Source organism: Vipera berus (genome assembly GCF_964194415.1).
Source record: "Vipera berus genome assembly, chromosome: 12".
Taxonomy (NCBI): Eukaryota; Metazoa; Chordata; class Lepidosauria; order Squamata; family Viperidae; genus Vipera; species Vipera berus.
Window position 1 is genome coordinate 20805921 of NC_138215.1, and position 12228 is coordinate 20818148.

Below are 12228 nucleotides of genomic sequence, written 5' to 3' on the forward strand. Positions count from 1 at the left end.
CATTTTTTCACGAGACTCGGAACCACAAAACATGGAAAGGAGGCATTATATGTACAAGGTTGAATTGCATGGTTCGGGTCTCCATTCATTCCCCTTTTCAAATTGATCCGTCTTGCAGCAGAACTCCCTGCCACAAAATACCAAGTGACGAGAGAAACTTAAGAATTTTCCCTTAATCAAGTTGGCTAACAAGGAGGCAGGATTACAGGGCCAAACAGTTGCTTCCTGCTGGAGAAACAGGCCCCGCCAGCTGCAGCCTTGCGTTCTTTTATTCCCACAGAGATTTAGTTTTCGAGTTGCCATCATGTCACTAGGTGCCCAAATAGGTTTAAATACTGGTCTTTGCTGAAATTCACGCCGGAGTTAAATGTGAAACCCTTGGCTTGAAGTGGGTTTCCGGCATTTGCTTAGCTGACTTCTCCAGTTATAATGTGATTTAAAATAGGGTGACATGAGAACCCCGGTTGAGCCCATCAGGAGACCTGGATGCTTTCTAGGTTCTGCCGTCGCCTTCTCCAGTTTTCATTTACGTGAAGCCTTCAGATGGAAAAGGACCAGCTCTGTCTAGTGTCTCCCAATCCTGATGTTGGGCAAAGAATAAATATTTATAATACATCTGTAGTAGTTTCTTCTGTGCTTCCTTAAGCAGCTTTAAAACAAGCATGCAGTTTTTTGCAAAAAATATCCAAGGAAGTGAGTCAAAACGCCCAGGAAGGGTTTGTAAAATAAATCATTATTTTGGTCATCGTGTTGTTTGCTCCCCACCCCATGCTAACAAATTTTTATGTGTGTGCAAAACCCAAGCTGTTTCTGTTTATTAGTTGAAATACTCCCACACCCAAAACGTAATTGATTTGTTTGCCTGCACTAACCATAATGCCTCTGATGTGTTACGCATTCCGTTTATTTTTCTTTCTTTCCTTTTTTTTCTTTTTCAAATGGAACAAAAGCAAAAGAAAATCTAGGATTGCCTTTGCGGGGTGCCTTTAAAATTTGCAACAGGAGAAGGAAAGCAAAAGGGTCTTAGAATATGTCACATAGTTAGGAAGTTGGTAACTAGGATACGGTAGGTTACAAATGGTTTAATGCAGTGTTTTTCAACCTTAGCAACTTGAAGATGGATGGATTTCAACTCCCAGAATTCCCCAGCCAGCATTTTGTGTCTTGCCCTTGCATTATCTATAGAAGGCTCTCACAGGGCCCGTTTTGCAGCCTCAGCATCTGGAAACCTTCCGTAGCAGCCTGTGTGAGCTTTAGCTGTCAGGCCTGGTTAAAAAAGGCTCCTTCAAATCTCCAATTACGTAGCTGCTTTCTAGACTGCCCCATCTCTAATTTTAAAACTCAATCTACCTCCATTTTGTGTGGGGTTCACTTGGCCTCCAGGTAAGGATGTAACCTTTGGGGGAAGATCAGAAAGAGAGCTTTTCCTTCCCTTGCTCAAATCGTGTGCCCACGTCAGGGTGAACCGTACTGTAAAAGGCTTGGCCGCCTCCTGCAACTCTTCCCTTCTGCACATCGCAGGGAAGTGACATGAAATATTTACAGATTTTTCTCTTTCCAGGGTAAGGAAGGCAGCAGAGATGTTAATCTTGGTTTTCAAGGCAGCTGCTTAATTTTCTGGCTGAAAGGATGCCTACTCCCCCCCCCTTTTCCCCCTTTTTCTTGAGCTTGCAGAATGCTGAAGCAAGGTGGAAATAATGGTTTGACCTGTCTCAGAAAGAGAAGGCCTCCTCCTGCCTCGGTGGACCTTCTTATGACCTTCCTTGGGCAGCTGATGGCCCGCTTTGAGGAAATGGGGGTGAGGGTGGACCAGGCAGGTCTCTGGCCTCATTCGGTCTGGGTGCTCTTGGGGTTTTCACAGGCAAAATGCTTCCCACCTGCTACCTGTGGCTGGTCTCGAAAATAGACTCTTAAGTGAGTTATTGTTAAAGTCAGCGGCACTTTTGTTGTTGTACGGTAGTTAAAGAATGAGCCGTGAAGCCTTTGATACCGTGTGCCCAGGGACTTAAAGGATGGCCTGCCTTCAGTGAACCCTCTCTCTTGTTCTGATGGGCGGGGATTTGACCTGAGCCACTGGCGAAGCCTGGCCTGCTGGAGAATTCTAGGAGTTGATGTCCACCCACCTCGATGTGGCCAAATTGGAGAAAGGCTCTTCTGAGGTGTCCTGTGACCTTTTGTGGAGCAAGGCCACGGTGCCTCAGCTCATGGAGAGCAGACTCAAGGAATCGGACCAGCCCTGACCCAGAATTCCTGGGAGGCGCCCTGCATTTGAGTTCATTTTCTTACAACTCGGGCTAGGCTGATCCTTTGAGCCCCCACTCCCTTCCCAGCTATGCTGAGCATCTTCCCATGGAGCCTCTGGAATTCCCTCCTTCCCTTTGGTGAAAAATTGAGTGTAATTTTTCGCTTCGTGGATTGGAAGCAAAGAGGCTTGATTCAGGTTCAAATCACTCCCGACACATCAAATGTTTCCTCATGTGGGATACAAACTGTGTTAGCGTTGATGCTCAGCTGTAACGTGTAAGTACGGAGTGGTTAATGTTTAAGAGCAAACTTTTGAGACAAATCTGTTGCTGTGAAAATTGGGGAAGATCACCAAGTCTGAGCTCATGGTACAAAATGTAGAATTTGGTCCCAGGTGGGCAGTATGTTATTTCCTTCCAAGAAAGAGAACAGCTTGAAGAGAGACTATTACTCATTCTAATGATTTCTTTTTTTAATGAAAGGGTGTAGAAGATGCTTAGCAAAGAATGGGATTTGTGCAAAGGGAGCCCCAAAAGTTAACTCCAAAATTTGCCGTCCTGGATTCTTTACCAATAAGAGATGTGCGTAGGTGGGTGTGTTGTACTTGTACACCCACTGACAAAATCAGATGAGGCCCTTCTGCACAATATGCAAAACTAAACTTTTTTGCATATCAGATAAAGAGCTAAAGAGTTTGGGCCAGTCTGGTGGTTGAAGTTGCATCTGCTGTTGGTGAGAAATCATTTTAGCTTTGGGTAAAATCCAAGAAACTCAAGAATGGAAATTTTCCTTTCTCCCCAAAAGACATTTTGCTCTCTGCAGAGAGAAGTTGTAGGTGCTCCATCACTGGAGGTTTTCAAGAAAGGACCCGATAGCCAGTTGTCCAAAAAGGTATGAGGAGTCCCGAAATGGCCTGGGGGGTTGGACTAGAAGACCTTCAAGGTCCCCTCCAACCTATAATTCTGTGATTGGCTCGGCTCTTTTTCTTTGCCCACCCCGTTTTGAGTCGTGAGTAAGGAAAGGTCTGGCCCAAGAAAGCAGCTGGTAGGCCCAGCAAAGTTAAATGTAATCAGTTGAGAATCCAAAGTTGTGAGGAGTGTAGATTGATGAACATCTCGTAATCTCCGCATCTCCAGCTTTTGTGCCTCTTTCAAAAGAATATTACTGCCCTAATTTGTCCAGGGATGTCCTTGATTTTCATAGAGCCTTCATTTTCAGATGCTATGCAACGTATTTTGCACTGTTTGGAGAAAGAACATCCTTGCAAATGGACATAAAGTCTGGACAATTGATTGATCTTTTCCCTTTTTATCCACGAAGCAGCTGCTTCTAGGGCTCCCTGGCTTCTGGCCTTTCAGAGATCAATAGTGTCTTATTAATTCAGCTTCCTTGCATTAAGATGCCTTACGACAGCTGATCTCAAGGAGCTTGAGAAAGACGTCTGTTTTCTGGCAACTTTCTGAGATAAGCTGACATCACTGCCCTGTTGCAGATGAAAGTTTGACACCGGGAATAGATTTGCATTTTTAAACGCTCCGGTGGGGGCAACATCTGCTTAAACCTTAACAGAATGCAAATCGACTCGATTCATTCAGTCATAAATTGATCGGCTGAAGGAGCGGCAGTTTTTTGGCAAGCAGAGCAGAACCTGTGTGGTGATGTATCCTCAGGTGCTCTCCTGCTCAGGATCCCTTGAAACCACCTTCCCTGGGATGCCAGCACCCACGCAGAGGCCATCGTGCTTTCTGTCAAATGGGGATTAAATGGACTCCACATTGACTTCACAGGGATAAAATAACATGGTGATTGCAGACTGTTGTTCTGTTGAAAATTATTCCCATCAATCAACAAGAAGGAAAACTTGGGTGGTGTGCGTATCTCGAAGGCGTGCAGAGTATAGCAAAGCGTTTGCAGAGTGTGGGGTTTTGTGACTAACCACACTCTCCCAGGGAACATGCTCCAGGTGTCCATTGGCTCAGGAAGATGGCTTGTGCTCGCCACCTGGCCTCAGGCTGACCAACCCATTCTCTGCCCAAGTCTTTGTTCCGATTCTCCTTGCTTCTGGCTTTGTGTTCTGGTTTTCATTCTGTTACCTTAAACTTGGCCGGGCTTTTTTTTAATCAACCCACCTAATTCTAGTTCCATTTGCCCTCATCCAACCACCTGAGTTTGTGGTCAGAGGGAAGAGACCTGGAACAGAAGGACGACTCTAGTTTTTTGTTTTTTTTTTGGGGGGGGGGGTTGGAAATTCACAAAAGGCCAGAACAGGCTCTGAACTCTGCCCCCTTGGCTGGTCTGTCAGCTGCTCAGTCTTTGGGGCGGTGCAAACTGCTGACTCATCAGAGGGGGAAAAAAAGGTCCTCCTGGTGGACTTTCTGTCCAAACACAACAGGCTGCAGGAGGCAGAATCTGCAGGCCTGGGATGGAGAAGTGGCTTGTTTGGATTACAAAGCTGGAACGTGCCAGGATTCCAGATGTTTCGATGTCACTTTTGGATGAACTTCATCTTTAGCAGGGCTTCAGTTTAATGGGATGAGGTAGCTTTGGATTGGTTTCAGTCGTTGGAGGGGGAGAGATTCCAGAGCTTTCCCTTTCGGAGGGATTCGGCTGCACTGGCCCTGCCCAATTTTGGGGAAAGGAAAGGAAAGGAGGCAAAACCTGCATTGACATCCCTCTGCCCGGCCGTGAGCTCCTGAGCTACTGCAGAGAAAGGACCGGGAGTCCTTCAGGTGTGACTGGCAGATTTCTGGTTCAAGGTTCCAGTTTACTATTATCTAGTGCAGGGGTCTCCCAAAGTTGGGAACTTTAAGACTTGTGGACGTCAACTCCCAGAATTCCCCAGCCAGCACACGCTGGCTTGGGAATTCAGGGAGATGGAGTCCGCAAGTCTTAAAATGGCCAAGTTTGGAGACCTCAGATCTAGTGAGAATCACACAGTACAGTCTGGAACTCCCATCCCTCCCTTTTCACCCGATGGGCACGGCCCTTCCTCGACCCTAAGCTTGGGATAGAGAGTTTTCCATCATATTCTTTGCCGGTTTTTTGCGTTTTTTTGCGTTTCAAGAGTTCAGAAATGAGAGTTGTAACTTTTCACCTCTTTTGCCCAGTGGGGTCCTTGATATTTCAGGGGGGGAAAAACACGCACTGTGTGGAAATAGTATTTGGGAGAAGTTGTAAGATGCAGAGTAAATGGGGCATGGCATGGGTGGAATAAACCTTTTTTGTTTTCGCTAATGAAAAGTTTCTGGAGACTGGAGAATTATCATCTGATGGCCTGTTGCACAACTGTGCCCCCCATTTAGCCCTTGGTGAGCGGTGCACCTTTGGCAGCGCCGCCCTTTCTGAGCATGTGGGGCATTCCTGCCCTCCATCGTCTGGTCTCCCTCCTCTGTCAGCTGCAGCCTCTTGGAGAACAGCGTGATGTAAAGGCCTAAGCATTTTCTGGACCCCCTGCTGAGTCTTGGAGGTGTTATCCCATCTCTGTGTGTGTGTGTGTGTGTGTGTGCACGTGTGTGGGCCCGCGCCTCCCTCTGCAGGAAGGCAGTCTAACGCCTCTTCTGTCTTGGGAGGGGGGCAGAGGAAGGTTTTGCTAAGCCCAGGAGTTGCTCATTCCTTCCCTCCCTGGCGGGGCATCTCTAGGACCAGGCTTGGCTCTGCTGAGTGGGGGCTGCCCATCCCGGGATCAGCTGCTGGAAAGAATGAAGCCGATCTTTCGGAGAGCCAGCGAAGGGCAGCCTTGACAGTAATCAGCTCCAGCTTTTAGAGAGCTGCTTAAGTAACAGGCCGGCTGAGTCATATCCTAAAAGGGGAGGGGTGCTTTTGGCTCCCTTTAACATTATGAAAAGGTTGGACTGGTTTTTGGGCTCAACTCCAACTGGTGGCGTCCTTTTGGGGCTGTAGGAAGGCTTCCGGGTCCTGATGACCCAAGGTTAGTTTTGGGATGAGAAGGAGACCATAAGATGCTTCTCCTAGACCATCCCCCTCCCTCTTCCATCACAGTTGAGAGAGGAGGAGGAGGAGGAGATTTCTGCACAAAGCAAATGGAGGAAGCCCCAGTCCTTCTTGGAGAGCCTTCCCTGCCTGGTTGGCCTTCACATGAACCCTGTAGTAAGACCAAAAGCAAACCGACCCCTAACCACCCCCACCCCCAATAGGATTCCAACTAATTGTAATTTGGACCTGCTCTGCTACTGCTTGGCATGGAATTTGACATTTTGGACACAGAGAATGGATATATCCATACCATAATATCAAGAGCAATTATGGTAGAAGTGAAGTTCAGTGACGGAACGTTGGCTTCCCCTGCAGAAGATCCCAAATTACATGCTGGGTTTTGAGATCAAAATACGCTGAGTAGTAGATGAGGAAAAAATTGATCTGGAAGCTTTCCACTGGCTTGATGGCCAAGTAAATTTGACAACTTCTAAGTCAACGTCCCACAGTTTGGAATGGTCACCGTTGTTTTTCTTTTCTCGATACTCATCCAGTGTTTTCCTTTGCTTCTTTTGAAGGTAAGATAAAAGCCCCCAAGTGATCCAGCAACATGGTTGCCTTGTCGCTGAAAATTTGTGTCCGCCATTGCAATGTGGTGAAGACGATGCAGTTTGAGCCCTCCACTGCAGTCTATGATGCGTGCCGGGTTATCCGTGAGAGGGTGCCAGAAGCTCAGACAGGGCAAGGTCAGTCTCGGGCACACCTGGGTCCCACGCTGGCTCTCTTGAACCATAGCTTGCATATCAATGCTGCAACAAGAAGGGATGTTTGAAAATCACCCTACTCAGTCTATGAGATTAGACAGGGATGAGCTTTTCTGTGTCAGGATGCCAACTTGTGGCTGCTAAGCAGGCAAGTGAGTCTGGAGAGACCCTGTTTGTGGGCGAGTTATTAAGATGGGCAGCTAGATGAATGAATAAACAAACCACAGACAACCTCACTCGGCCAAGAGAGAGACCAAGAGGAACTTAATGAAGCAAGGAGAAGGCAGGTGGGGATGTTCAGAGGACCTTATGCCACAGATCTTAGAAGATCTCTAACTGCAGAAAAGCAAGAAGCCTCCCTTTATAGAAACAGCACTGGGCCTTCCTTCCTCCCTTCCTTCCTTCCTCCCTTCCTTCCTTCCTTCCTTCCTTCCTTCCTTCCTTCCTCCCTCCCTCCCTCCCTCCCTCCCTCCCTTCCTTCGTTCCTTCCTGAACAATCAATCCATTGATCCATGCATCACAAACTTGGAACCCTGCAGAATTAAGGGAGCCAATTGTAGCCAAAGGAAGAGAAAAGGATATAGGGCTGAGAGTGAAAAAGAGAAGCAGGGGACGAGAAGGGACTACGGGGCCAGCAGAAGACCAGGGCTAAAGAATGAAGCCGAAGGCCCTGACAAAGTTTCCTGCTTGACTGGAAGGCAGACATCTAAAAAAGGGCCTGCTTCTTCAACTGACTCCATGGCTTTCCTCTTCCATCTTCTTTCACAGCCTCTGACTATGGCTTGTTTCTATCCGATGAAGATCCACGGAAGGGCATTTGGTTGGAGGCTGGCAGGACCCTGGATTACTACATGCTGCGGAATGGGGTAAGGCTCGTGGGTCCTTCCAGGGAATGAGGAGGACAGCTGAGCCATTCCACTTCTTGGGGATGCAGATTGCCTTTGGCTGCAGAGTGCAAGCAGGACCAATCAGACACGTTAGTGGAACTGTGGTTGAGATAAGCCAATATTCCTGCTAAATAACTGCCTTCTGCAGCATAAAGGTAAAATGTGCTTGAGTGCACCTTGATTCTTGGTGACCTCATGGACAAAGCTTCCCTGACAAGAGTTCAGGAGTGGCTCCTGTCAACTTCCGTCTCATCCCTGGAGGTGCAAGTCCTAATTAGGGTATCCTTGACTCTGTTTTACTTGGGTGTGGTCAGAATGAAAGAAACCCAACAAATTCCAGGTTTGTCTCTTCTGTGAAATATTCCTGTGGTTTACTCCCTAGGATATTCTGGAGTACAAAAAGAAGCAGAGACCCCAGAAAATCAGGATGTTGGACGGCTCCGTGAAGACGGTGATGGTGGATGACTCTAAAACTGTTGGAGAACTGCTGGTGACCATCTGCAGCCGGATAGGTATGATAGAGGATGGGCGTCCAAGCAGATTATCCCCATACAGAAGAACAATCAAATCTCCCCTCCAGACAAATGATCTGAGGTGGCCAGCCCCACATGAAAGAGGGTACAAAGTCTGTGAAGTAGACTTTGTGGCAGGCTGCGGTAGTCAACCATCACTTGTGGCTTCCAAAAGTGGCATTCCAGGAAATGTGTTTTTTGAGCCAGGCTGTAGTTAGTTGGCCTCCCAAAGGCCTTTTCCTGCATTGAGAACTTGTGCTGGGAATCTCTTGCTCTCTTGCTGTGTGTATCTGGTGGCAGCTGCCCATTAATTGGCCTGTAATGCAGTAGATTGGTTATCATCTAGAAGGTGGCTAGCCCTTGATGTGGACCGAAGGAGAAGGATCTGCTTCTCTTAGTCTTCCTTGATTTGAAAATGGGCTGTAAGGACTGAAGGTTGAACTTGTGCAACCCATTTTCCTGGAGCTCCCAGCCTGAATCTGCCCAGATGTTGTCCTCTTAGTTCTCTGCCAGAAGGTCTGACCTGTTTTTGCTGCTGGATGGGCTGAAGTTCTTGTGCCTGTCCTCAATTGCTCAGCTCTATTGTTCGCTGGATGCGATGAACAAGGCAGGTTTGCTTGAAGTTCTGGAAAGGCCAACATCCACCCTGGTGGTCAGTAGCAGAGAAGAGTTCCCAAAAGTTGCCCTTTCTTTAGGCATCGGAGGGAACTGAAAATGATTCCCATGAGAGTCAGCGGGGCTGTTCTGACCAACAGAGTTTGCCCCGTTCTCCCCCTTCATGCCAGTTCTTGCAGCTCAGAGTGTTGATTTTCTTTGCAATTTTAGGCATCACCAATTATGAAGAGTACTCCTTAATCCAGGAAGGCAGTGAGGAAAAGAAGGAAGAGGGCACAGGGACCCTGAAAAAGGATCGGACGCTCCTACGGGATGAGAAGAAGATGGAGAAATTAAAAGCCAAGCTGCACACCGATGATGACTGTGAGTTGCTGCCTCCGAGAGAGTCTCTTTTCCAGGGATAGGAAACCCAAACGGGATCGCCTTGAAAACGGGAGCGAATTCTTAGTTGCACTGGTCAAGTAGGAACATCTTAGATTGGCACGTCATCTAAGGTGGACGCAGATGTCTTGAAATGCCCGCGCTCAAATCTAGGAGTTAAATGGGGGGGGGGAGGAAAAAGGAGTCGGGGATCTCCAAAATGAACCACGGCTGATTCTCGTGGCTCCTTCACCAGCTTTCAGAAGACATTTTTTTAGCCTTGCTCTGCATTTTCTCCTTCCTAACTTGGTGCTGCCCAGCTCCCATAGTGACCCGTAGTCAAACCCGTAGGGAATCATGGGAGCTGCAGTCCAGTGACCTGAAGGAGGCTAAGCTGAATTATAATGAAGCTGTGATGTTGGAACAAGGTCTTCTCCGGTTTCTCTTGGTTTGCTGGCAACATCTGGACTATTCCACTTAATGAAGGTTGCAACATGCTCGCTGATGATGTCGTATTTTCAGTAATTGTTGATAGTCATCTCATGGAGATGAAAACTAGCTGAGTTCAGACAGTTTGCTTAAACCATAGTTAGGGCAACCTGAGTGTCTTGCTTTGGGGGGGTTCTTTTTTGGCTTGAAGAGGATTGACTTTGCCTCGGGAGACGTTTCATCACTGGAAATTCCCTCAGGAATTAGAGCAGGGGTCTCCAAATTTGGCTGGCTGGGGACCTCTGGGAGTTGAAGTCCACAAATCTTAAAATTGCCAAGTTTGGAGACCCCTGAATTGGAGGGAGGGAGGGAGGGAAGAGCGACTGTGACGTGACCTGCCTGTGGACTCTCGCTTCTCCTTTTGCCCCCAGTGAACTGGTTGGATCACAGCCGAACGTTTCGGGAACAAGGGGTGGAGGAGAGCGAGACGCTGCTTCTGAGGCGCAAATTCTTCTACTCTGACCAGAACGTGGATTCCAGAGACCCCGTCCAGCTCAACCTGCTCTATGTCCAGGTGACCCTCTTGCTAAGACAGCAGCTAAAGTCAACTTTCTAAGACTCTTGCTAAGGCACAGCTGAGGTGCCCACCAGGCTAGGTCAGGGGTAGTTTGGCCCTGGTTGGTTTAGCAAGCCACCCATTTGCACATCATGTTAAACCATGACCTGAGGGTGTGAACCTTGAACAGTGGGTCACACCCCCAAAACGAGATTCTTGCAGAGTTAGACTAACTAGGTTTATTGAAAGGAAAAGGGGTTAGTTTGCAGAATTTTGGAAACTGGAATTAAGTATTGTAGCCCCATTTATTAGTAGGTCCATGATGTTGAGGCTTCTTATTCCCACTGATGCTGCTTTGAATTGCCACTTGACGCCAGGAAGGTGCTGCCTCTCACTTCCTTTGTAAAGAAGGGATGTGCCGAATTTCTTGGAAAACTCGGGGGTGGGCAAAGGAGGAGCTGAGATCTTTGGGCCTGCTCCGGACTCTTTCCCCACTTGCTTTTTAGGCCCGTGATGACATTCTGAATGGTTCCCACCCAGTGTCCTTCGAGAAGGCCTGTGAATTTGGCGGTTTTCAGGCACAGATCCAGTTTGGGCCTCACGTAGAGCACAAACACAAACCTGGATTCTTAGAGTAAGTGAGACTCTTCTCGTTGGGGCTAAACGGAGCTGGGCAACTGCAGACGGACAGTTGAGCGGGGCTTATCAAGGCATGTTAATAATGGTTTATGGAATAACCACAACTGGCCAGCTGCATACAAACTCTAAGCTGCCGTTTTTCAACCTTGGCAACTGGAAGACGTGTGGACTTCAATTCCCAAAAGGCCCTAGCCAGCCTGGCTCCGTGGATCTTCTCTTCAACGTCTGCAGCTGAACGCTTTCCAGTTAAGAGACGGCCCCTTCATTAATTGTGACTTCTTGTTCCTACAGTCTGAAAGAATTTCTCCCCAAAGAATACATCAAGCAGAGAGGAGCTGAAAAGAGAATATTCCAGGTAATTAAAAAGGGAATCGTCTTCCCCAAGCCTGATACAGTGTGCATCTTCATGTTCCTTTCCGTCCTTGTGTGTCTTGTGCAGCCCCACATTGGCTTTGTGGCATTCTGTCAAGTGTGGAGGAAGCGGGCGTTCTTCCTCTCTCTCGCTGCCTTTGGCAAAGGTCCTACCCTAAATTACGATTTTGCGCCTGGTTGGGAGCCTGGTTTGCTTTTCAGGGTGTTCTCTTCAGGAAAGGAGCGTGCTCAGTAGCTTTTGGCTGCAGTGCAGAAAGCAAAGAAGGACCGTCCTTCCCGAGGAGCTGGCTGAGCTGGAACAGATTAGAGCTTTCAGGGGGTCCTGCTTAGTTCTGTGCATCACGGGAGAGGATGCGAAAGGCACCAAGAGGGCTGGAAATCCTTGTTCTTGTTTTGACTAGCTGCATCCAGTGCAGCTTTTCTCATCAAATGCCCTCCAGATGTTTGGAGCTAGAATTCCCACCATGCTCAGTCAGTGTGAACAGTGGGGACCCTGGAAGTTACAGACTGACACATCTGGTTGGGAAACAGCTGATGAAGAGCATGGGACTTCATCTGCTTGGTCAGGATCTGCCACTGCCACCTTGATGTGTTCCAGATGTTTTCAGACTGCATTCCCACAACACCCGGGCAGCATCTGGAGGGCACAGGCCAGGAAAGGCTGACGTCGATAGGAACTCTTTCGGGTTTGGGAATTACAATTATATTCCTATTATAGCAAATTAAGGGCTATTTTTTCAAGCCATCTACTGTATGTGTTTCAGGTCCTTTCTGATTTGTGCCTTGGTTCTCAAAAAACAAAATACTAATTAAAGTCACTTCAACAACTCCTATCAAACAGAACAGAGCAGATACCAGTCTCAGATCTATTCAAAATATACAAACAACTTTACTCCAGGCTTCAGTATTTGTTATTA

General features: G+C 47.7%; 1 protein-coding gene across 1 annotated transcript in view; it reads left to right on the top strand.

Moving 5' to 3' along the window:
- TLN2 (talin 2) overlaps nt 1-12228 on the top strand; it is a 64669-nt gene that overhangs the window by 15705 nt on the left and 36736 nt on the right. Inside the window, exons 2-8 of the mRNA XM_081337264.1 lie at nt 6756-6923; nt 7710-7807; nt 8211-8340; nt 9166-9318; nt 10176-10318; nt 10807-10934; nt 11231-11294. Of these exons, the coding sequence (XP_081193390.1) occupies nt 6788-6923; nt 7710-7807; nt 8211-8340; nt 9166-9318; nt 10176-10318; nt 10807-10934; nt 11231-11294 (852 nt within the window). The 5' untranslated portion in view covers nt 6756-6787. The remainder of the gene's footprint in view (nt 1-6755; nt 6924-7709; nt 7808-8210; nt 8341-9165; nt 9319-10175; nt 10319-10806; nt 10935-11230; nt 11295-12228) is intronic.